Consider the following 23522-nt stretch of genomic DNA (forward strand, 5'->3'; position numbering starts at 1 on the left):
CGTCCCCACTCAATTCAGGAAAAGTAGGATTTGAAGTAAGGATAAGTGGAACTCTGGATAAGTTTATACTTTCTCATATCCCCTTTTGAGCATGTGATAACCTTCTTATCATTTGCCAAAATTGTATTTTTCTATATATGCATTTTCTTCCTTGACCGACCCATAGAAAACTGTATATTTTCAATTTCCATTTTAATTTTAACATTACCTTATTTACATGTTCGAAATAAAGACAATCATTTTGATTCAGTTTATTCATGACAATAGGACAGGACTGTTTTAAATCAGCCGAAACTGCCTTTTATTGAATACAAACTCTACAGAAGATTTCACACAATATACAGTACTTTTCTACTAACAGTTTAAAATGAATGTTTTAAAAAAAGTATCAAAAATAAGCTTAACTTGTTTAAAATGCTAGCAATGAAGTCCTAAAATGCAAAAACCTTCTTAGTTGTAATTTTGTTAAATGAAAGGGTCAATGAGACATGATAACTCTATGAGCCATGATAACTCTATGGATGAATATGCTCTAAAACTGGTGTCAGTATTTAAACAAAACACACTCAAAAAGAGCAGGTTCAAACATACAACAGGAACATTTTTATGAGTGAAACATGTAAACATTTCTCTTTTGGTCCCTTAAGAAAAAAATAACTAAACACACACACTGAGTATAACTTTTTTTGTGTGTGTTTTCATTGTGAAAACAATGTTCCAAACGTTCCAGTGATTAAAGACAATAGAAAAAAAAAGAGATTTCTTTGAGGTAATATAAGTTTGGTTTTGGTGACAGCCACAACACACCCACAAAAAAACAAAATAAAACAAAAAAAACATGTTCCGTTATGACACTTGGAACAATTACAGTAGTACTAAAAATACAAAAGCTTAAGGTCTGACAACATTAGTCGTCAGTGCTTGTCGGCACAGAATACTGCATGTTTTTGTCGACAACGTTACAGTAAACAGATTCGCTTCAAGATACTTCCCAAACAATAAGGACTTTTCGAAAATTGGGGTAAAAAATACACCAAGATTCACCCAATCATTTTGTTGTTCTTTTTGTTTGCATTCGCTTATTTCAAGTATTGTTACAGTAGAGGGACCTTTCAGGAAGATGAAGCTATCTTTTAAACACGATAATCATACCAAAAAATAAAACATGTTAAGTCTATCAACTCTTCATTTTTTTAAAGAAAACATCAGACTGTCTTTTCTAACAAAGAACAAAAATTAAATCAAGACCAGCTAAAATTTGAATTGGAAAAAAAAAAAAGAAGAAAACCCTCAATCTTACTATCTTCCTTTGCTATCAATTCTTCCTAAAGAGTTCTCACAAAAAAAACTTCCTTCCACAGCCTTGCTATTAACTACAAAAAGTGAAACAAAGGCATACTGGCCGAGGAAAAGGGACGGTAATAGCAACATAGTCCCTCCAGACTAAAAATGACCTTGAAAGACTCCTAAGCTAATGTAAGGTGGTTTGGTTTCTATTTCCTGGTGCTTGTCGGTGTCTATTTGCCGGTAATAAATGCCCATTTGTTGGTTGTGCCTAGTAACATGTAGCTTACGTACAGTATATGCTAATGACAGGTTTGTTGCTGGTGAGGGTGATGACTATTTCCTGGTAACAAATTGTGTCAAAATTCTGGTAATGGTTGGCCACAATGCAGTGGTGAAAGGCACGGTCTATTCGTTGGTGATGTGTCATGTATGTTTCCTGGTGGTGTCTATGTGCTGTGATTTGCTGTGGTATCTGTTTTCAGGTTCTGGCCTCGATTTGATGATCACAGGGTATTGTGGTGTCAATTTGCTGGTGACGTAGGATCTTTGTGCTGGTTAGTGGTGGCATCTAGTCGCAGGCAAAGAAGTCTTTGAGGGGTGCGAAAAGATGCCGGATGACAGGGACGCTCCAGGACCGGCCTAGGAGTTTCTGCCGAGCACCTCTTCCCATGTTGGACACATCTGTGTAGTGGACTGGGAAGCCAAAAATCCTGAAAGCGTTTTTGTCAAAGTTACAACTTAAATCATGCCTCCCTGAAGGTGCCAAAACTGAAGATTAGGATGCGAGAATGCAACTGTCAATCAAAGCTACCATCTGATTGACCGTGTGGTTACCTCTCCAACTCAGTGCACCATAAGATGTCCTCCTTTCCGTTCATCAAGACTGGGAAGTGTTGGTCCTTTCCCTGTTTGATGGAGTTGGAGCGTGTGGTGATGGTGCGAACCTTACCAAACTGAAAAAGATGACGTTTTGTTTGTAAAAAAGAAAAAAGAAAAAAAGGCTCACATCTGCAATTCACCCACTTTAGCAACTCGTCCGTGTTCCAGGCAGTCCTGAAGCTCAAGCTTGTCCATTCCAGATGCACACAAAGGTCTGGAATGGAAAACACTCATGTCATTGTCATTATTATACGGTATGTACTGTATTCTTGCAGACTGTGTATTTGGCCCAAAGCGGGTTTAGAGCCTTGTTTCGCACCTATTCATACCCGGCAGGTTTCCCCAAAAGTATCGAGCCCGGTGGGCTGCAGAGACCTCAATGGCATCAATCATCACGGGGTTACACTGCAACCAACGTAAAGAATATATTTCGAATGAGCAACTCAGATGAGCGAAAACAAAAAAATAATGATATACATTACTTTCTTTGAAGAATACAAAGTGTTCGCAGTGGTGACAGCTATTGTCTATTTCAAGGAGACAGGTGGTATCAATTGGCTTTGGTGATGGTGGAATCTCAGAGCTAGGGATGAGTGGTGTCTATTCCCAGGTGACGGGTGCGGTCTGTTTGCTGTTTGCTGTTTGATGTCTATAAACTGGTGACAAGCGATATCGATTACTTGGTGACGTTTGGTGTCTGATGTGATGGGTGGTGTCTAGTAGCTGTATGTGGCCTTCACTTGTCGGTGATGGGGGTGTCAATATGTTTGTAATAGTGGTGTCTACTTGATGGTGCAGATGGAGAAAGAAACATTTTGCCTTCTGAAATGAGTATTGAACTTTTATATACTGGGGGTCATGCGTGACGTCTATTTCCTACTCACGGGACGTTCCATTACATGGTGAATGGTGTTGAGAAGATCATTGGTTGATAAGGAGTAGTGTTGATGTGCTAGTGACAAGTGGTGTCTATTTGCTGGTAATGGGAGTGTGTATTTTTGGGTGACAAATCTTGTCTATTTCCTGGTGCCAAGGTGGCGTCTATTTGCTGGGTGTGGCCTCAATTTGTTGATGGTAGAGTATTGATATGCTCCTGGTGGTGGTGTCTTTTTCATGGTGACAACTGGTGTCCATTTGCTGGCACTGAGTGTCAAACCTTTGAATTATGTTGATTTCATGACAAAAAGTCAACAGTAGAAGAAAAGGACATGTTAGGAGGCCATCAAGCCTCTCACCTCCAGATATCGTGAGATATCCCGCTTGTCGTTGACACCCATGGCGACCACGTTCTCGAACATCCAGAAGAATGGACGATTCTCTCCTTCTTTGGGCTTGGCCTCGCTGAGCAGGCGGTAAAATTCAAAGAACAACCTCCCTGTGCCTTCTGGAGCGACAAAATCTCATGAGAAGAAGCTCACTGTCACATCCACGCACCATGACATTATGTTTCTCTTTCTACAGTGAACAACCATTTGCACATTTTTTGGGGGCGACACTCCATTATTTGCTGAAAAAAAATTGCCTGTTTGCTGTTTTGTGCAACCCAAAGTATATGAGAGTGAAACCCAAAGTATATTTGTGCTTTTCTTCCGAATAGTTTAGTTTGCCTGTATTCATTAACATTTATTTCTCAACTCAATTTTATTTAAAAACTACCGCATCTGCATACCAAGGGCTGTACATAAACTGACAATCAGACATACAGAAATAAAAACAGTTAAAACAAAAAATAAAATTAAAACATAAACACAACAAAACACAAAAAGAATGCCAAGTCTCATCGTGAATCGAAAGCCAAAAAATAAAAATGTGTTTTAGGATGAGTTTAAAAGATGTCCAAATGTATGTAATGTAAATTATGGATGTAAAATACCAAAAGGTGACTTCAATTACTTTCAGTTTGTGTCACGTGCTTGTGAGCACGTGACACAAACTGAAAGTCATTGTTTGTCCATGTCTGATAGCATGCGCTAGCATGCTATTTTGGCTGGTGGAATGCTCGCTAATACGACAGTTGAGCTTCGTGTGAAGGTGGTTTGTTTGTGTTGACTAACTCAATACATTAGTTGGTCTCATTGGTTTTTAAATGTGTACATGTATGGTGTTGATGATTTCTTATTTTTTTTTGTGTTCATACTGTACATACATACATAGAGTTAATACATGCAACAGCAATACCAATGTGTTATTTAACTTCACATCTTGCCACTCTAAATATCTGAATTCCTGGAGACATAATCCAACTTACTTTGTGAGATCCTCTGCTTTGCCGCCATTTTGTGGCATCTATAGGCAATTACAAATGCCTTTTCAGTGGGACGTCAATTACTCGCATATTTTTTGCTGTTTGCGGCATGTCCCTCCCTTAGCCGTCTCAGAGCAGGGGTTGACTGTACCTCAAATGCACCTTATTCACATCATATTTCTGGACTTACCAAAGAGGCCCTTCCTGGCTGGGTTGACAATAGACAGGTCGTTACACGGACTTCCTCCTATCACCAAATCAAATGGCCCCCATTCCTGAATCTGAGGAAGAGCGGCAGCACCGTGTCAAAAGAATGGAGAAACAGTTTTAAAGAAGTCCAACATGGTGTTCCCTTGTGGCATCATAGAACAACAACACTGCCAACATTTTAGCCCTCACGTTTTTCCTGGTGATGTTCCGAACATCGTGCACGTATTGGATCTTTCCTTCGTGTCGGACCACGCCGACAGAGATGGAATCCTCACACACCTCAGATGCCACGTATTGGTCCACCTTAAAGCCCAGATCTCTTAGGACTAGGTAGCCTGCGAGCAGTAATACACAATTAATGTGAAGAGCTTATTATGCTTTTTTTGTAGCGCTCTCCTGTCCCTGACTTACCGGTGGCGATGCCGTCAAACAGTGAGAGGACTCGGATTGGTCGCCTCTGTTCTGCTGGGACTGCCGGAAAAATCTTTGGGGTCTCCTGGAAGGGCAATCAACAAATTAATAAGTGATCCTGCTTCATATAAAACTCAAATTATGCGGGGGTTGCTGGCGATAGAATCTGGGCCACATCAAAATGTTGACAATGGTGACAGGTACTGTCTATTTCCTATTAAAGGTTGACGTCAATTTCATGGTATCATGGTTTCTGTTTGCTGCTACCAGGGGATGCCTCTTTTTTGTGACATATGTATCTACTTTAGGTGATCGTGATGGGTGGTGTCTGTTTGCTGGTACAAGCTGAAATTTAACTCACAAACTCCTGTCCGTTGTCATTGCCAAAGAACTCCTGCAGTTTGACGCTCCAGTCGTGGCGCCGCTTGAGGACGCCATATGTCAGCAGTGGCTGGCACATGTAGCAGCACCAAGGGTCCAAGAAGCGCGCATTGTTCGATGCCCCGCGGTGCACCAGAATGTCGAGACAGTCCACACAGAAACACCTGCAGGGGGGGACACAGTGGAAGCTTCAACAATTAGTCCTATGTGCGTGTAATATGACAAATAAGCCAAATTCCCAGATTTATGACATCAAATCTTTGCTTTGAGCTGCTCTTGACTGAATCCAACTGTGATAAACCTGAAAGGGCCACAAATTTACAAAGGCAGTTGGAATTTGGTAACCTGTAAAATAATCAACACATGCATTGCTGCTTTGATGTCCTGCTAGTGAAGACAAATCCAGAAAAAAAATCTACAAGCAATTTATGGGTTGAAGAGTCTGGTTGAATGGTTTTTCAGTCCACCATGTCAGTCCAAAAATTCCACATGTCAAGGTTGACTGACTTTGACAATTGGGATACAAGACCAGGCCATTGTCAACAAGACAAACTGACACGAGGACAGAAGTTTGTGACCCATATGCCACTCATTTAAACTTTCAAGCAGCATATGCCAAGCAAGCCATACAAATATGGAATAAAGATATGGGTAATGTGCTTGGACAGGTTGGGACTGGAAAAAAATTGCAGACGGTGCTTCTGAAAAGAACCGAGTGAAGCAAGCGGCACTGGAGATGAGTGCAGTTGACAAGGAGCACAACCTATCATTTTAAATTCTTCACCTCTTGCCCTCATGATCAGGAGTGAAATGAATACAGCATGAACGTTAATAAATGTTTCGGGTTTAATTAAGAATAAAATTGTGTCGTTGGGTTGCCATCTGTGGATGTGTGTGTGTGTGCGTGTGTGTGTGTGTGTGCGTGTGTGTGTGTGTGTGTGTGTGTGTGTGTGTACATTTTGTACATTGTGGCTGTTTTTGTTTAATTCTGTATTTCCTGTATTGTTGTTTGAGTATCCTTATCTTTGTCTTACCTAGCTAAAATCGTCGAGCTAATTAGTGGGGCCCTAATTTGGACTGCACGTGTATGGATGTGTTTGTGTGTATACAGTATTTGTATATGTATGTATAGGCCGATCTTTGCATGTGCATATTGTTGTGTGTGTGTGTGTGTGTGTGTGTGTGTGTGTGTGTGTGTGCGCGCGTGTGCAACCTGCAGCAGTTGGCGTTGCCGCACAGCAGAACCTCTCGGCCGCCACAGCAGACGGTGCAGTAGGACTGGTAGCCGTCATCGTCATACATGTAGGACGTCTCCAAGTACACGTCCTGCACGGACGTCGACTGCTACATTAGCTTCACTTGACAGCTAGCTAACACAAGCTTTTTGTACAGGGCATTGGAATCTTGCTCAACTGAGTAGTACATTGGAGTTCATCAATGCTGTTTGCCAAGAACGAGGATGTTAACTACTACATTAGCTTCCTGTTCCCGTGTGAGCTTGACTGTTATTGTTTTTTTTTGAGTGTTCGCTGTTGCATTGTTACCTTGCACGTTTGGCACAGACCTCCTTCAAAGAGCGGGTGGAAGGTTGCTGCTCTCATCTTGCCACACGAGAGACAGAACTCTGACGCACACGCAACCGCTCAATGAACACGCTACTGTACAGTTCAGAAAGTGTGTCAAGTGAGAGAATTGTTTACCTTCGATACTTCTTTTATTCTTCAGGACTTCATTGACCATTTGTTCTGGAGGAAGAACAAACATGACGATGAGATGCTGTCAATTGCATAGCTGCACTTAAAAACTTGGGCTGGGCGATACGTCTTTTAAAAAAGAAATGTCCTGATTATATTTGAACAAAAATTGGATTTGTAAATTGGATGGATTTTTTTCCGCTTATCGTAAAAGCAAATAATGATTACATGATTCCAAACAAGGGTTTTTTTTTTTTTTAATCCTCTTCTGTTTTCATATTTTGAAACAGTTTTACTGCAGCAATTTTCTTTTTTTGCTGCATTGGATTAAATTCCACACAAATAATAGATTTTTTTTTCTGAACGGATAACAATAAAACGTCTTTATCAAAACATACAATCCCATTCAAAAGTTTGTGGCAACATTTACTGTGCTTTCATAAATTAGCAGCATGGATACGGTTTGAACTCCTGAAGAAGAAAGAACCAATTTAAGAACAAATAATTTCTAATAAAATTGAACACTATTGGCCTTTTCATGATGATTATAATGAATATGTGTCAAAGTACTTGACCTAATTTGATGTATTTGATCTGAAATGAAAATAATGACAAAAGCTTGCACTATACCTCTCCATATATCCATCCATCCATTCATCCATCCATATGCTAATCTGCTTATCCTCGTGAGGGTCACGGAGGTGCTGGAGCCTATCCCAGGCGTCATCTGACAGTAGGCGGGGCACACCCTGAACTGGTTGCTAGCCAATCGCAGGGCACACATAGGCAAATAACCATTCACACTTGCAGTCAAACCTAGGGACAATTTAGAGCAGGGGGTGGCCAACCAGTCAAAGACTAAGAGCCAATTTTTTTTACTGTGTTACTGCAAAAAGCCACATCATACACATGGGCAAACATAAACATCATTCCATCCCTTCTTCACCGACACCCACAGGCACGCACACGCGCACACACGCACGCACGCACACACACACACACACACACACACACACACACACACACACACACACACACACACACACACACACACACACCAAAATGTTTAATTTTCCTAGGTTTAAAAAATAAATAAATAATCCAAGCAAACGTGTGTGAGGAGGAGAAATTGAGTGAATGTCGTATAGAATTTTGCAGAGAAGATTGACAAATTGCAAAGCCACTTCCACGGGGACAAATTGGGGACATTTTTTTATCCATCCATTATCCGAACCTCTTTTCCTCACGAGGGCCAGGGACGTGCCAGGGCTATTATTGGGCACTAGGCAGGGTACACCCTGAGCTGGTTGCCAACCAATCGCAGGGCACACATTGACGGACAACCATTCACACTCATAATCACACCTAAGAACAATATCGTCCCCAGTTAAGCTACAATGTGTGTTTTTGGAATGTGGGAGGGAACCACAGTACTGTGCTTTCGATTCTTTAAATCATTTATTTTTATTTGTTTCTGTGTCGGTCTTTGAAAACATGTCTCCAATTTGTCTATTAGCTAGTCCCTCAATCATTATGTTAATTTATGTTTGAATTCCCAACACGTCTATTCAACAAGACAGAGTTCCGTTTCCGTTGGAAGCAATTTACCTCATATAACACCTTTAAATTACAGTTAAAATCATTATTCAAGCCATTTACTCTGTTTTATCAATTGCTCTTGCTTTATCAAAAGAAAAATAAAGATGTATTTAGTATTAGCATCCGGAAGCATGTACAAAGGTGAAAAGGTTGACTGTCATTGAACCTTACCTCTGCTGTATGACTCCTCAGGCCCAATCTTGCTCTTGCACACGCTGAGTCTGGGCTGCTTGGCACTGGGGGGATACTCAGGCAGGGACACGTCCAAGACCTCCATGTTAAGCGTGACACTGTCTGCACACACGCACGCACGCACGCACGCACGCACGCACGCACACACACACACACACACACACACACACACACACACACACACACCCACAGAGTCAAGCCACCAGCAAATAGTGGTTGTGGCTGATCGGCCTCTGCTCACTGGCGCCGCGTTTGGGTTTGAGTCCCTCTTGGCCTTTGGGCAGGAAGCCTCCTTGCGCCCAGTCCATTAAGGGCTTAATTTGTTCATCAGGGTTGTCTGACTCACAGAGGGGGAACTTCTTCTCAGCCCGGATGCTGGCCATCTGGACCATCATGAGATGACATAGCACAAATACAATCACTTCAACAATTCGCTGCTAGCAACTCTACCAGTGTTACTGCAATCATGTATGGTAATTTAGCTAGTTAGCATGCCGCTCCGTTAGTAAATAATCTAAAAAAACGTCAGTAATTGAGCCGCCCCAAAACAATGTTTATTTATTGTCTACATTAATAGTTTAACACATAAATATACTACAAACGATGATTCTCAAAATGGCATGCAGATTATTTAGATCAGAATCAATGCGCTGGAAGTTTGCATGTTTGTCGTATATCTATCCATTCATTTAATATCTATCGACCTATTTAATGGATGAACTGGAGCCTATGTCAGTAATTGTAGTGCAAAGTGCAGTCTCATTGTGCTCATGGCTGGCCTTATCTTTCTTTTGGTATTTTTGTGGACGGGTGAAGGTAAAAAGGGGCATTTGCAGCATTGTGGGAGTGAACACAGATGACTTACTTTGTACTTCCTAGCCATTCCCTTTAAAGTCATTGCACTAGAGGCACATGCAGTCTTTGACATTGTACAAGCAGAAATATATTCTGTATAGAGGTATGAGGTCAAAATTTACCTCTAGAGCTTGAAAGATGGCCCTGCGGTAGGACACCAGTTTGGTGTAAGACGCCTGATTGAAGAACTTGGCAAAGGCAGTGATGGAATCCAGCTTGTCAGCGGAGACCTGTGAGGACACAAAGATGGCCAGTCGGCTTATGTCAGGCTCAATGTGGCCTTTCATCTTCTGCTACTTACCTCGGAGAACTTCCCATCCCCGAACCACTGCAGCCACCTCATGCCGTGATTGGCCTGCCGTTTCCCAGTAGCGCGCCAGGTCACCACCATGCCGGGCCACCAGGAGAAGCCCTTAATCTTCCCCCACACCAGCTCACCAACGCTGAAGCCCTTGTTGTCCTGCAGACACCCAGAGGTGGCAAAACGACTCACAGGTTACACTTAAGTAGTTCAGGTACTTGTGTTAAAAAAAAAAAAAAAAAAAAAAAAAAAGAGTAAACATTAATTCCTTTAATTCAGGGGTGTCAAACTCATTTTTGTTGCGGGCCACATTGTAGTTACGGTTTCGCTTGGAGGGCCGTTGTGAATATTGAGAAACCATATTACATATTACATACACAGCGCAAAACAAATTGATGGATAACCAGTTTTAAAATCAGAAGTCAAGAATAATGACCGTTATTGTGGATTACATATGACAATTTGAAATTTTGGTTCAGACTTTAGCAAGCATCATGGAACTTGACATGCTTGATTTGCTTTTACGGGCCACATACAATGATGTGGCAGGCCAGATCTGGCCCCTGGGCCTTGACTTTGACACCTGTGCTTTAATTCCTTTATTTAACTCATTCAGTGTCATGGACGTCAACTCGAACCCAAACATTTAGTGCCACAGACGAATGTATTCGTCAAAAGTTTTTTTTCACTGGGTGAGCACGGAAGTGGTGTGAGTTTCAGATCAGCACAGGTAATAAAAAGAAAAGAACAAATCAAATTTAGGCGGTGAATCTCAGCTTGTCAAGTTCATTATGAGGGAGAGAAATTCCAACATGTGGAAAGTCAGACGGGTTTCGACACTTCACACTCGAACAACGTATGTGTAGGTATGGTATTAGCAGTGTATGTGTCAGAGTAGGTCCTTACGTTGTATTCAGTGTGGGCGTTACAACTGGACATGGTGGTGGCGCTGCTTTGGGCTGAATCTTTGGAGTCATGCTCCAGCAACTCCAGACGCGGCAGTTCTGCGACCCCCTTGGATGAGTACGCCCGAGAAGATGGGCCACACTGATGGAGGAAGCCAAGAGTGAGTAAGATCTCCACAAGGTTCTCGCAATCAAAAACAGCCATACCACATGGACAAGAATTTGGAGACACAGTCCAAAGTCAACTCCCAAGACCATCAAACTCTTTCAACATCAGCAACCTCACATATCTGGATTTTCCCTGCATTTCAAATTATGTGATGGCCACCTCCAGCTAATTTTGTGCCTTCCACAACCCGACCGTTCGATATCGCTCAACACAGCGTCAGGCTCCTGCTGTATTTTAACTGCAGTTGCAGCATTGCTCCACTATAGAGGTGCTATAACAACAGCAGTGCAGAGTAAAGACCTGAAGCAACAACCGAAGAAGAAACAGATCAAATCATGTTTTTCCCTGCTCGTCGGTGCTATCAGCAGGCCATATTTACAAATGGGTAAATATGGCCTTTTTTTTTTTGCCTCCAAGCATGCCGTGTTTAATAAAATAAAAGTATCGTTCGTGTCAACGTAGCTTTTTTGAGTTTTAGAGGTGCAGATATGGCGGGGAAAATGAGCCTTTTTTTTTTTTTTTTAAAAGCAAGGAGCAAAAGTCAAGGAGGGACGATGACTCAGGTTGCAGACGAAGGACGGAGGATGGACTGGCAAAATAGTGTGAAGTGCCATTCTCTGCGAATACAGTTGTCACATTCACATCTGCTCTCATTAGCTGATATTCTAAATATGTGCACATCGTAGAAAGGGTTCTGTCAGTCGTCATCTGTACCTGTGGGTAAAAAACAAAAAACAAAAAAGGACGTTTCGCTTCTCTCACAGAAGCTTCGTCAGCGGTAGACAACCCTGAAGTCTCCGTGAAGACTCCGGGAAATTGCTCTGCGCTAAAAAGCTGAGCGTGGCCTATTTGAGGACTGGGTGGGGATGGTTAGTCACGCCCCTATGGTGAAGAGGCCTGTTGATATCTAAATTCCCTCAGATTTAACCTGTCTCCTATTTACAATAACTTGTTGACCACCAAGGGACATAGACATGCTGATCAGGCTAACTGAAAGTAGCTATTCAGCCCTAGCCCAAACAATAGGCCTAATCAAGACCCAACGATAGGGAATTTAGAAATCAATGGGCCTCTTCACCATAGGGGCGTGACTAACCATCCCCACCCAGTCCTCAAATAGGCCACGCTCAGCTTTTTAGCGCAGAGCAATTTCCCGGAGTCTTCACGGAGACTTCAGGGTTGTCTACCGCTGACGAAGCTTCTGTGAGAGAAGCGAAACGTCCTTTTTTGTTTTTTACCCACAGGTACAGATGACGACTGACAGAACCCTTTCTACGATGGAACTTTCCTGTATGACTGAGAGCCTCCACAAGCAAATATGTGCACAGATATTTTAATTCTTTGATATTATTCTTTGATTCCCCCATTCAGGAGTAATACACTTTTTCTATCCTAGTTCATGTTTTCACCATATTGGCGATGACCTCGTGTTTCCGTGTCTGTCTGCGAGGTTTGGCGTGCGGCATCAGACCAGCCTGGAAGATGGTTCGAGTGCGCGGCCTCTCTCTCAAAGCAAGCTGAGTCTTGTTCTAAATACACGCACATAAACACCCACCACCACCCGCACGCACACACACACACACACACACACACACACACACACACACACACACACACACACACACACGCAGAGCGTGCGTTGATTAATGCGGATTCAGCGTTGGTTCATGAGGATTCGTGTTGTCCGCTTACGCCCGCCGTACTTTACTATACGGGTCCCAGGCACCATCATCGCCCTCGGACCTCTTCCTGGTCCTAGCCCGTCTTTCCAGACACACGTTATCATCTGATGAGACAAAGAAATGGAAATGAATGAATAAAAAATCAATTACATTTAATTTTGGTATAGAATATACAGTATGACAAATTAAAACCATTAATTACTTAAAAATATATTTGAATCAAAATTAAATGTAAATACACGCAATAATAAAATATAAGGCGTTAAAGTAAAATAAATTAATAAACAATCAAATTGAACATTGCAAATGTATTCAAGTATAATACATTAAAATAATAAACATAATTCAATAGAAACTCAATTCAAAGAAAATACAAAAAATAAATACATTTATAAATACAAAATAAATACTGTGCATTAAGATTATATGATAATGTATTTAATTATACCCCGAGGTGATGAGGCACCCCCGCACTGTTTGGGGCTGAAGGGCGACGGTGGCTCGGCCCCTGCCAGGGGGCTGCTCTCATTGGTCAGCTCCACGCCGCTGTCATTCTCCAACATGCCTTCCGGCGGCGGCTGGATCACCTTCGCCTTGGGTGGAGAAAAAAATATGCATGTATCAACAAATTTTACACATACGCGCGCACACACACACACACACACACACACACACACACACACACACACACACACACACACACACACACACACTCCGCTTTAACCTCACAATAAATAGATCCTATATACTATAATCTACAGAATTTAATGTGAAGCGCAGACAGAATAGTCAGCAGCATTGTAATAAATATACTGCACATGAATCAATACATGTAATCTAATACAGTACACATAATAAGCGATCACAAATAGATATTACAGGCACAGACGTCAATATGAACAGCAGCAAGAATATTAAGCAGCATTGGATGTAGCAAAAAAATAAATACAGTATACCATCACTGCAATTAGTCTATGAACAAGCAGTACAGGATACATTTATCGCTGCTGACTTGACTTGCTGTTTACATTCACAACTACAGTATAAGTATCAATGTATTGGTGCTCACAATTTGATTTATTAGTCTTTCATATTATTACTTTCTAAATGAAGTTGTTCCTTATACTATGAAGGGACAAAATAGAAGAGGTTAAAACATGTTTTAGCTTGAAGCTTGGCGCGCCAAGGAAGAGCTGCGAGTAAGGAATGCAATCCGGGGAAGCCGAGCAGAACTATTTGGTTTGGCTGCATGCTTTATGACACATTTGATCGTCAGATGGTCGAGTGCCACACTAAATTAGATCAGTCTTTGGTGTGTTTGATGTCTGAAAAGGTGCAGAGGGGACACCCTTGAAGAAATCACCTCAAGGAATATTTGAGCAGAACCTTCCAAATTTGACTGGGACACCTAGACAGCCATACAGGTGCAGCCAGAGACTTCTCTATGGGCTGATATCTTGCTGTATGATAACATACCGACTGTTAGCATGTTAGCATTGTATCAACTGCCATTACAAATGATTCCTGATTACAGGGAAATATGTCCAAATCTATAGTATATTGTTAATCGATCTGCCTCGGCACTTTTTCAACTGAGGCTGCTATCTTTCTACATGTTAGCACAGCAATTGTTAGCATTTTATCAAGCGTCAATCTAAACTCTACTTGACCTCAAGGCATAACAGGAAATAAAAACAAAAAAAGGTGCATTTGACAGAGGCTGTCATCAATCATTAGCGAACTTGTCAAAAGGCGAGACAATCAGCAACAAACGCAACAATGCAAGTGATCCGCAGGAGGAGCAACTTGTAGCGTGCTTCCCGCTGTGGGTGAAGGTGTTTCAAGTGGGTCACGTGACTAAATACAGTAAATATTCCCATCCCCGGAATTCTATGAAAAGGAATTTCCTTCACCCGGAACAAAAACCTGTGCATTAACATTTTGACTACGATATTACATGTTACCGGAACTTACGTAAGCAGAAATTCCACTACCCGTAACCCGGATTGAGACGTCATGCCGCGGGAGCTTAAATACACACAACGCCCACCCGATGCTACGGAACGACGACACTGAGACACATTTTCACTTCGCGTTTTTCGATCATCAGATTCGAAACGACGACGTGTAAGTGAGTTTTTATTGGCGTGTGTTTTACTGTAATTGTAAATGATTTTAACTTTATTCACTTAACGTCCTGTAGAACGCGGCACTAGCTTAAAAGCAGCACCCACTCGACACGACCGAAGAAACGTGTTCGCTTCGCCATTTTCATTCATCAGATTCGAAACGAAGACGTGTAAGTGACTTTTTATTGGCGTGTGTTTTACTGCAATTGCGAAAGATTTTAACTTTATTCACTTACGTCGTGTAGATCATGGCATCGAAACGTAGAAGAACTGTAATGACTGGAGCGGAGCGAGTGAAATGCATCCGTTTGAGCGAGGCTGGACACAAAGTTAAAAGCATCCTGCAGACACTTGGAAATAAGCATTAAAATACTGTACTGTACTTTTGTGATTTTTTTTTTTGATACACCTGTACCTGGACAGTATTGCAGTTTTTGTTACATGCAGTAAACAGTGTTTGGACAGTATATTTTTGCTTTTTAAATGATTGTGTTGTTACACGTGCATTTTGTCAACATACTTGCAGGTTCATAAAGGACATGTACCATGCTCATTTCCCAAATGAGGAATTTCTGTTATCAGGACAAATTGGACAGCGCAAACACGAGTCCGCACTAGAGAATATTTACTGTACTAGCAACTACGGAGCTCCTGTCAAGGAATCTCTCAAGCTAGCTGAAAATATGCTAATGATACACCGTAAAATGGCTTGTAACTGCTAAGGCGTAGAAAAAAAGTAGTGTGTTTCCGGTAACCCGACCGACCGAGAATTTCTACGTCGAAAAAAAAACTTTACAGTCGGCATTTTTGTGTAGAGGGTTTACATCGGTGCAAACTCGCGCGATATTCACGTTGAGCGCGTGCGTCGTTTGCCCTGCCGTCTGTCAACAACATTGAAACATGGCGGCGGACGCGATCTCTGACAACAGTTTAAACCGCGTTTTCTGTGTTACAGTCGCATGCTCGCACCGTAATGTTAAGAAAATAGCGTCCATTGATGTCTCGAAAAAATTCAGCGAACTATTTGATGAACACCACGGGCCGAGTAAAAACCAAGGGCGGAGGAGGACGGCGGAGGAGGACGGCGGCGGAGGCGGCGACGCGCCCCGGCCCCCCCGAGTGCGGAGCGGGGAGAAAACTAAATAGGTGGCGGAGGCGCCGGCCGGTTCAATGTCTTCTTGTTTTATGTTTTATGGTTATTTTGTTTAAATTTTTGATGGGGGGGGGGGGGGGGGATTAAAAAAAAAAACTTTGTCCGACCTACCGACCTATGCTGAAATTTCATGTTACCGGAAACACATCTTTTTTGTTTGGCCTAATGGAGGCATGCTCACGGATGTATATACTGTACACTACTCATTTAATGTCAAGGATATTCAGAATTTCTGGATGAACCTAAAATACACTTTAACCTTTATGGGTGAACTTCATTTGACCTACTGTAAACTTTTGTACATACAATTGCTGAATGCTTCACAATTTTTTGTTGTTTCACAAGGGGCGAAACGACACACTTCACAAACAGGTGCTTGATGCATGACTTGACACATTGACATGGATTTTACATTTTGGGGGCCGTTGAAAACAGAAATCAAATAGGAGCAGATGGTGGAAGGAAGCAGACCCCCTCCAACACCCCGACCAGACTAAAGTGATTTATGAGCGTGAAAAAGAGGAACAAGCGCCAACGGCTACTACCACATTTCACTCTGTGAAGCATTTGAGTGAAAGGGGCCAAGGTGAGCAAGAGCTCAGTTCAGAATACATGACAAGACGGAAAAGCTTTATCAAGTTCCTTCATCTTGTTTTATTAGCACAGCAACTGTTAACATCGCTTTTCAGCGATTCTTATTAGAAATAGAACCTGAAAGTTGGACAGATATGAAATCTTTATCCATCTAAGTGCGTTCATGACTTTGGTTGCTATTTTACTATACTGTAGGGATGACAAACGTGTTGTCGAGTAGCCCGCGAGCCTATTCTAAAAAAAGCTCACCAGTGACAGGACATTGTGATTTTCGAGATATAGTACCGCATTTTCCACAATAAAAGGCGCACTGGATTATGAGGCGCACCTTCAATGAATGGCCTATTTTGTAATTTTTTTTCATACATTGGGCGCACCACATTATAAGAAGCAATCAACAATGCATCCACTAGATGGAGCTATGCTTAAGGAAACGCCAACAGAACGATCAGATGTCTGTAAAACTCATTAAATAAATCAGCGACACAGTTCACTTAACCAACAGCAAGTTATAACATTGACTCATTAACTTTGAACTCTCTTGCTGCTGCTCTATTTCCATGTTCAACTGCATAACCGATCGCCTTAAGTTTGAACTCTGCGTTGTCAGCATGTCTCGAGCAAGGAGCCATTTTGGGGGTCGAAATATTACCGTAATGACCATACACAAGGTGCATCGCATTTTAAGGCGTGCTGTGAGCTTTTAAGAAAATGGAAGTCTTTTAGGTGCGCCTTTTAGTGCGGAAAATACGGTATTTTTCAGTTTAAAATGTAAATACAAGTAGAGCTTTCGATAAATAAAGTGTTACACATTTATATTTATGCTTAATAAGGATAAAGTTTTTCAAGGTAATTTCATAAAATGTATTTCTGAAGCGTGTATCAAACTGTAGCCCTTTTCCATTGTACTGTTGAGTAAAAGAATCGCAATGCCAAACCTCGATGAATGGTTGCTGGTCTGTTCGGAGCATGTACATGTATTTAGATGAACTAGTCAGTGGCACAAAAAAGGTTGGGGACCACTGATGTAGTGTGGTACAATATTCTGTTGATAGTGTATGTCATACACATAACTGCACTGAATGCAATGCGGACAGCATGGCCAGGTGTGAGACTTACCATAGCGGCCATGTTGTTGTTGGTCTCCATGGGGACAGCCGAGTATTGATCAGAGGGCATTGCTGTCGCGGTGGCGGATGGTAGTGATGACCCTTTTTCAAACCTATCAACCAAGAAATCAAGCAATCAAACCAGTGATCTTTTTTATACAGAATTTCAATATGATTGTATATGTCAATATGAAATTGTGACTGAATTATTCACATCAATTACTGTATGTATAAAATAGTCCATTAATAAATCCGAATGTGAAATATCAAAATATTAGCATTGCAGGCTATGAACTGTGGGTCATGACTGATTTATTTCTCTTTATTTTATCCTCTTTTTTTTTTTTTTTTTTTTTTTTTTTTAAAGAAATTTATGGTGCATTTAAGTATTTATTGTCACTTCTCATTTTCTGGCACAGCAACACATTAAACCACCAGGAACTCATTGCTGCTTTATCTTATTTAACAAAATTAATAGTTTTATAAATGACATGAAACAAATACATCATTGGTAAAATCAATATTTAAATAAATACTACTATGTGTCATAATCTTTTGTCTTTCAATGAATGAATTGAAATTTTAAGGATGTTTACTGATTACATTTAACTGTGAAAGGCCACGGTAATTTACTTGCCGTGGTTTGCCCTTATAGCATGGGTTAAAGTGACCCGTCGACTTGAAGAAATACAAAAAAACAAGCACTGACATGCCGAAATGAACCTCCGACAAAGCCAAAAAACACGCCACCGTGTGTTCGAGCCACATTCTTTTTTGCATTGTGTGAGGATTAATTACATTCAGCCTGCATGCACATGAGCAGCATAAGTCAACACTTGACTGTGTGTGCATGAGTGTGTGCGAGTGTGTGTGTGTGTGTGTGTGTGTGTGTGTGTGTGTGTGTGTGTGTGTGTGTGTGTGTGTGTGTATTTACATGCCAGCAGACCTCAGGAAGCCCTCAGCTTCTTCGAAAATATCCATCACAAACACAAACATTACAAGAGGGGAAAATTCCACGAGAGATGAAATTCTAAGAAAATTTTACATCACGATTGTGTTGAAGCGAATGATCACTTTTGTTGAATCCTGGCATTTTTGTCGTTCAGCATTCGCAAATTCACAGATTTGTTTTGGTATCTCAACCTATCCTCTTGTTATGCGCTGAAAATCTTACCGAATCACTGTTTTTGTCCTCAGGCCAAAGGAATAAAATTATTACTTTGGAGCCATCTTGTGGAATCGGTGGTATTGTTTTATTTTAATTTTTGTCTGTCTTTGTTGCTGCTACTTCAATGCATGGTCAAAAGAGAAACTGAAAGTATGGACCTCTTAGAATTATCGTTTTTGCAGAGCAAATTTCCTTTCCTGTCCTATGTGAGTGAGCGAGATGACCAGGACGTACTTAAAGGATAGGATCATTTGAATTCTATAAATGCTTAGGAAAGGTGTCGATAGCTGCAATTTTGAAGGCCCTTTAGGCATCGGCTACCCCTGAACAACCTTTACAAAAGGATTTTACTCACAATTCTTTAAGGCAGCAACATTTAAAGCAACAGGAACACGATGTTGGCAGACGCTCGATGCACTTATATGCTTTCAATCAAAACAGATGTTTAGATTAAAATCGTGTTTGTAACACTCGTAGCAGCAACTTGTCATTGCTGAAAATTTTAACAACAAATTTCACTTCAATGTAGCAAGCAAGTTCATTATTTATTTTGCAGAGCATAATTTATGTTCGTATTGGTATCGTAGTAGTGGAGCATTTTTTTCCGACTCAAAGGACAAACGTACAGTATTGGCATTTTTTTACTTGAACTTTTTACTAAAGCAGTGGGTGCAACAACAGAGGTACCAGTGGGGCCCATCAAGAGGTGGGGGGCATCGAGGGAAGGGGGGTCCACATCAAAGACTGCTGGCTGGAGATTATGGAAGGGTTTGTTCACTTCCTAAACGCGTGTGCGTGTAGAGTTCAATTTGTGTGTGTGTGTGTGTGTGTGTGTGTGGGGGGGGGGGCATGGGTTCGCGCTGGGGGCCAAATTCCTTGTCAGTCATGTACTTTGGGATCACTTTATGCTCGGTCAACTCAACAAAATGGCAGACATTCTGCATGCAGGCGTTTCACGTGACTCTGCTGAGCAAAAACATACTTCCTGTATAGGCTTCACATAGGGGTGGACCCCCACTCTCTTTGCACAGTCTCAAATCTCACTTTGCTAAAATTGACAAAAAAAGTGTGTCTGGGTGTATATTTGTACTGTATTTGTCCATGTGTCTACTGCATGTGCTACATGCACGGATCTGCTACAACAGTGGTTCTCAAATCATTTTACACCAAGTACCACTTTTTTAATTAGGAAAGATAGCAGTACATAATATTGTACTTTATAAAAAAAAAAAAACAAAAAAAACAGTCATAACAAAATGATATAGAGTCAAACCATTTTTACGACACTGCATCAACTGAATGATGATGGGCCTGGTGGGCCTGTCATGGCCGCCTTTGGGTACCATAACCACCTTGTCATACCACACCACTTTTTTGTCGTTCATGCTGTCAGACTATCAGATAAATATTCTTCTGTGTCTTGGACTGAGTGAAATGTCACACTACAAGTCCGTCACCGACCAGACCCAGCCCAATTGTTGCGTGTTTCCGTCAGGAATTAGTCCATCGACACAGATCCGTCGGGAAGGAGGGACAAGCAGCTGTCTAAGTCATGTTCACGGAGGCATTATTTCCATGCACGTTGTTTCTATGTTCAGAAAAGGCACAAAAAATGAATAAAATAAATCATGGACCCGTTCCTGGTTGGTCGGGGGAAGGCGGTATGGAATGTCTATTCTCCAAAAAGAACTTGAGGTAATAAATTTGTGTTCAATGCACCTTGTTTGCTAATTAGTTATTAGCTTTGCAGTTAGCAAACTTAGCATGAGTCAAAAAGCTATGTATACTTGGCAATATTTCCCATTTTGTTCAAGTCACTTTTTAAATACGGTACACCGCATTCTGATTGTGTGTGCCACGTCCAGTCTCTCGTCATCAGTAGGAGGGAACTGTCTTCCTATTGGTCAATGCCGAAAAACCAATCAAAGGACAATGTAGGATATGTCACACTATGCAGCAACATGAACAAAAATTCGGACAAGCCAGACTTTCGGCGTCGACTTCATGTAGCATCCCAGACGCCTCACAACCAATCGTTGAGTATGTCACACTATGTCGGGAGTGCTGTTAGTTTACCTACTGTGTTCCTGAAACGTTTGGGTTAAATCTGTTGCTTCAAGGGTTATAGCCCTGCAACAGAGATGCTATTTAAAGCTGGAATCAAGCTATCTGACTGAAATACTAAGCTATGTGGTTGATTCAAGGTCATGAGGTGTAATTCTCTTTGTTTTATATTTAGTTTGACTGTAAACTTCAACTGGGGTGACAATAACCAACTTGAAACCTCTTGGGTTTTTTTGTAATTTGCCCAAGTGCTGCTTATTGTGAAGGGGGTTAAGTTAACTGACAACATACAGCATATCTGAAGTCTTTTACACTGTAGTCTTGTGCATGATATTTGGGTGAAAAATTTCCAACGTATGCTAAATCACTGCTTTTGGAACATATGAGTGAGCACCATGTCTTGACATCTGTGATTGTCTTCCACCGTCCTCCTTTCTTGTGATAATGACAACAGTGTGAAAATTATTAACAAAATCTGAGTTTTTGTGTGACGGTCATAACAGCCAGCCCTTAGTAGCTATGAAATGAAAATGACAAAATAAAGTACACCAAATGAACCAGCCTTGAAAATGATATTTGGGTCAAAAGTTTCAAATGTATGCTAAATCACTGCTTTTGGAACATATTAATGAGCACCATGTCTTGACATCTGTGATTGTCTTCTACCGTCCTCCTTTCTTGTGGTAATGACAACAATGTCAAAATTGTTCACAAAATCAGAGAAAATATGTGAAGGTCATAACAGCCAGCCCTAGTAGCTGTAAAATTAAAACGACAGTATAAAGTACACCAAATAGACCAGCCTTGTAAATGATATTTGTGTCAAAAGTTTTAAACCTATGCTAAATCACTGCTTTTGTAACACATTAATGAGCACCATGTCTTGACATCTGTCGTTGTCTTCCACCGTCCTCCTTTCTTGTGATAATGACAACAATGTGAAATTTATTCACAAAATAAGACATTTTATGTGAAGGTCATATCACCCAGCCCTAGTAAGTATAAAATTAAAACGACAGTATAAAGTACACCAAATGGACCCGGGGCTGTTCATTTTTTTCTGTTTCAAATTGAGTTTAAAAGTTGGCCCACTCGTGTTCTCCTGTGGACAATTCAGCCAAAGACAGCGTGGACTTCAGCTTCCTCAAGTCTCCCCGCCATTCCGACTCAGGTTGTCTGCTTAATACTCAAACCATTTACTAGGTTTACAAAAACCAGAACGTGTCGGAAGGGCAGAAAAGTTTCGACCCATACACGTGCGTGTGTGTCCTGTGCTGTAAAGCATGCATGCATGGAACACGCCACATTGTCGTAACGCGTCAATTACAGTACAAGAGTCAGGTGGACATTATCATGTGTATATGGGAAGGGAAACACTTACATAAGCATTCAGGATGACAATAATTGCTCTTTCTCGCCGTGCAATGTTCCACAAGTGGACGTTGTTGCGCACGAGTTGATCACGCAGAAGGAACGTGCTGCTGCAGATCCCCACGGTTTCACTGCCGCGCTTTCAATCATCCCCCCAGCAGCACCCACTTCTCGGCCACCTCCTCCGTGGCGGGCGGGGCGTTCTCTCTACCATTGCGAAAAAAGCCAACCCGCAGGTGAACTTCTGGCCTCAGGTTTCACCAGGTGTGGCACAACTTTTGTGCTCAAATGGACAGTTGGACCAGGAAGTTGATGAGGTTAAAAATAATAATGGTAACATGTAACGCGTGTAAAATAGCTTACAATTAATTAATTCATTCATTCATTATACTCTGCACATTGTCGCACAGCTGTCAGTGGGTGGTACTTCTACGGTACAATGGTACCCTTACATTACGGAAATTCTTTCGATACTTGTAAGTCATGTCCTTGTTTATCATAGTTGCTTGTTGTTGCAATACTCGTGTCGCCTGTACTACCGGAAACAAATTCCTTTTGTTTTCTACATACACGGCCAAGAAAGATGATTTTGATTCTGATTCTGATTAATTAACTAATAGTTAAAAACGAATTTCTCAGATTGAAATTTATACACAAATTTATTCAAACTATACACCCAACATACCCAGTGGTTCTTCCCTTTAAACTCGGATGCTTACATCCTGTGAGCGTTATTCTTGGTGGTAGTGCTTTAGGAGTCACCAACACGGCGCCCGAGGCATCACGAAGCCCCTAATGTTCACATGAGTAACTTGCTGCCTTGTTCTGAAATTGCTCACAAGCAGCAGGATATTGTGATTCCACAGGGATGTTGTAGAAGTGATTTTTCTGAAAGTGTACATTTATTTGTCGAAGTGTCACATGTTGATATTTGTTTACTAACTTGAATAATTGTGGCTATTATATGGTTCAAAATATATAATATGATCAGTGCCTTCATATCATGAAATATTAATTGGAAATGGGAACATATAATTAAAGGTAAATAGAGCAAATTTTCCATTTCACAAGTGTGTCGCTAACTTGTAGAACTTTGCATCTATCAGTACCTAAGAAGTAGTAGA

At 41.2% G+C, this 23522-nt stretch overlaps 1 protein-coding gene across 3 annotated transcripts; it reads right to left on the reverse strand.

Annotated features, from left to right (window-relative positions):
* Window positions 1-274: 274 nt before the first annotated feature.
* On the reverse strand, window positions 275-22561 carry LOC109528683 (DNA (cytosine-5)-methyltransferase 3B-like). Of its 3 annotated transcripts, none has more exons than XM_019891596.1 (22): window positions 22409-22561; window positions 17806-17908; window positions 13259-13403; window positions 12832-12914; window positions 12553-12657; window positions 10961-11101; window positions 10055-10213; window positions 9876-9983; window positions 9140-9281; window positions 8878-9000; window positions 7114-7158; window positions 6958-7037; window positions 6627-6739; window positions 5394-5577; window positions 5033-5117; window positions 4811-4956; window positions 4602-4692; window positions 3402-3550; window positions 2486-2571; window positions 2311-2380; window positions 2122-2240; window positions 275-1997 (listed from the first exon to the last, which is right to left on the reverse strand). In XM_019891596.1, exons 1-22 carry the CDS (start codon window positions 22414-22416, stop codon window positions 1856-1858), a joined length of 2427 nt encoding a protein of 808 aa, XP_019747155.1. In that variant the 5' UTR covers window positions 22417-22561; the 3' UTR covers window positions 275-1855. The 3 variants fall into 3 exon arrangements, with proteins under 3 accessions (XP_019747155.1, XP_019747154.1, XP_019747153.1); XM_019891595.1 differs by having other exon boundaries at window positions 3402-3547; window positions 12538-12657; XM_019891594.1 differs by having other exon boundaries at window positions 12538-12657; window positions 22409-22560.
* Between the last annotated feature and the right edge of the window lie 961 nt (window positions 22562-23522).

Source organism: Hippocampus comes, unplaced genomic scaffold (genome assembly GCF_001891065.2).
Source record: "Hippocampus comes isolate QL1 unplaced genomic scaffold, H_comes_QL1_v1.1 scaffold174, whole genome shotgun sequence".
Taxonomy (NCBI): Eukaryota; Metazoa; Chordata; class Actinopteri; order Syngnathiformes; family Syngnathidae; genus Hippocampus; species Hippocampus comes.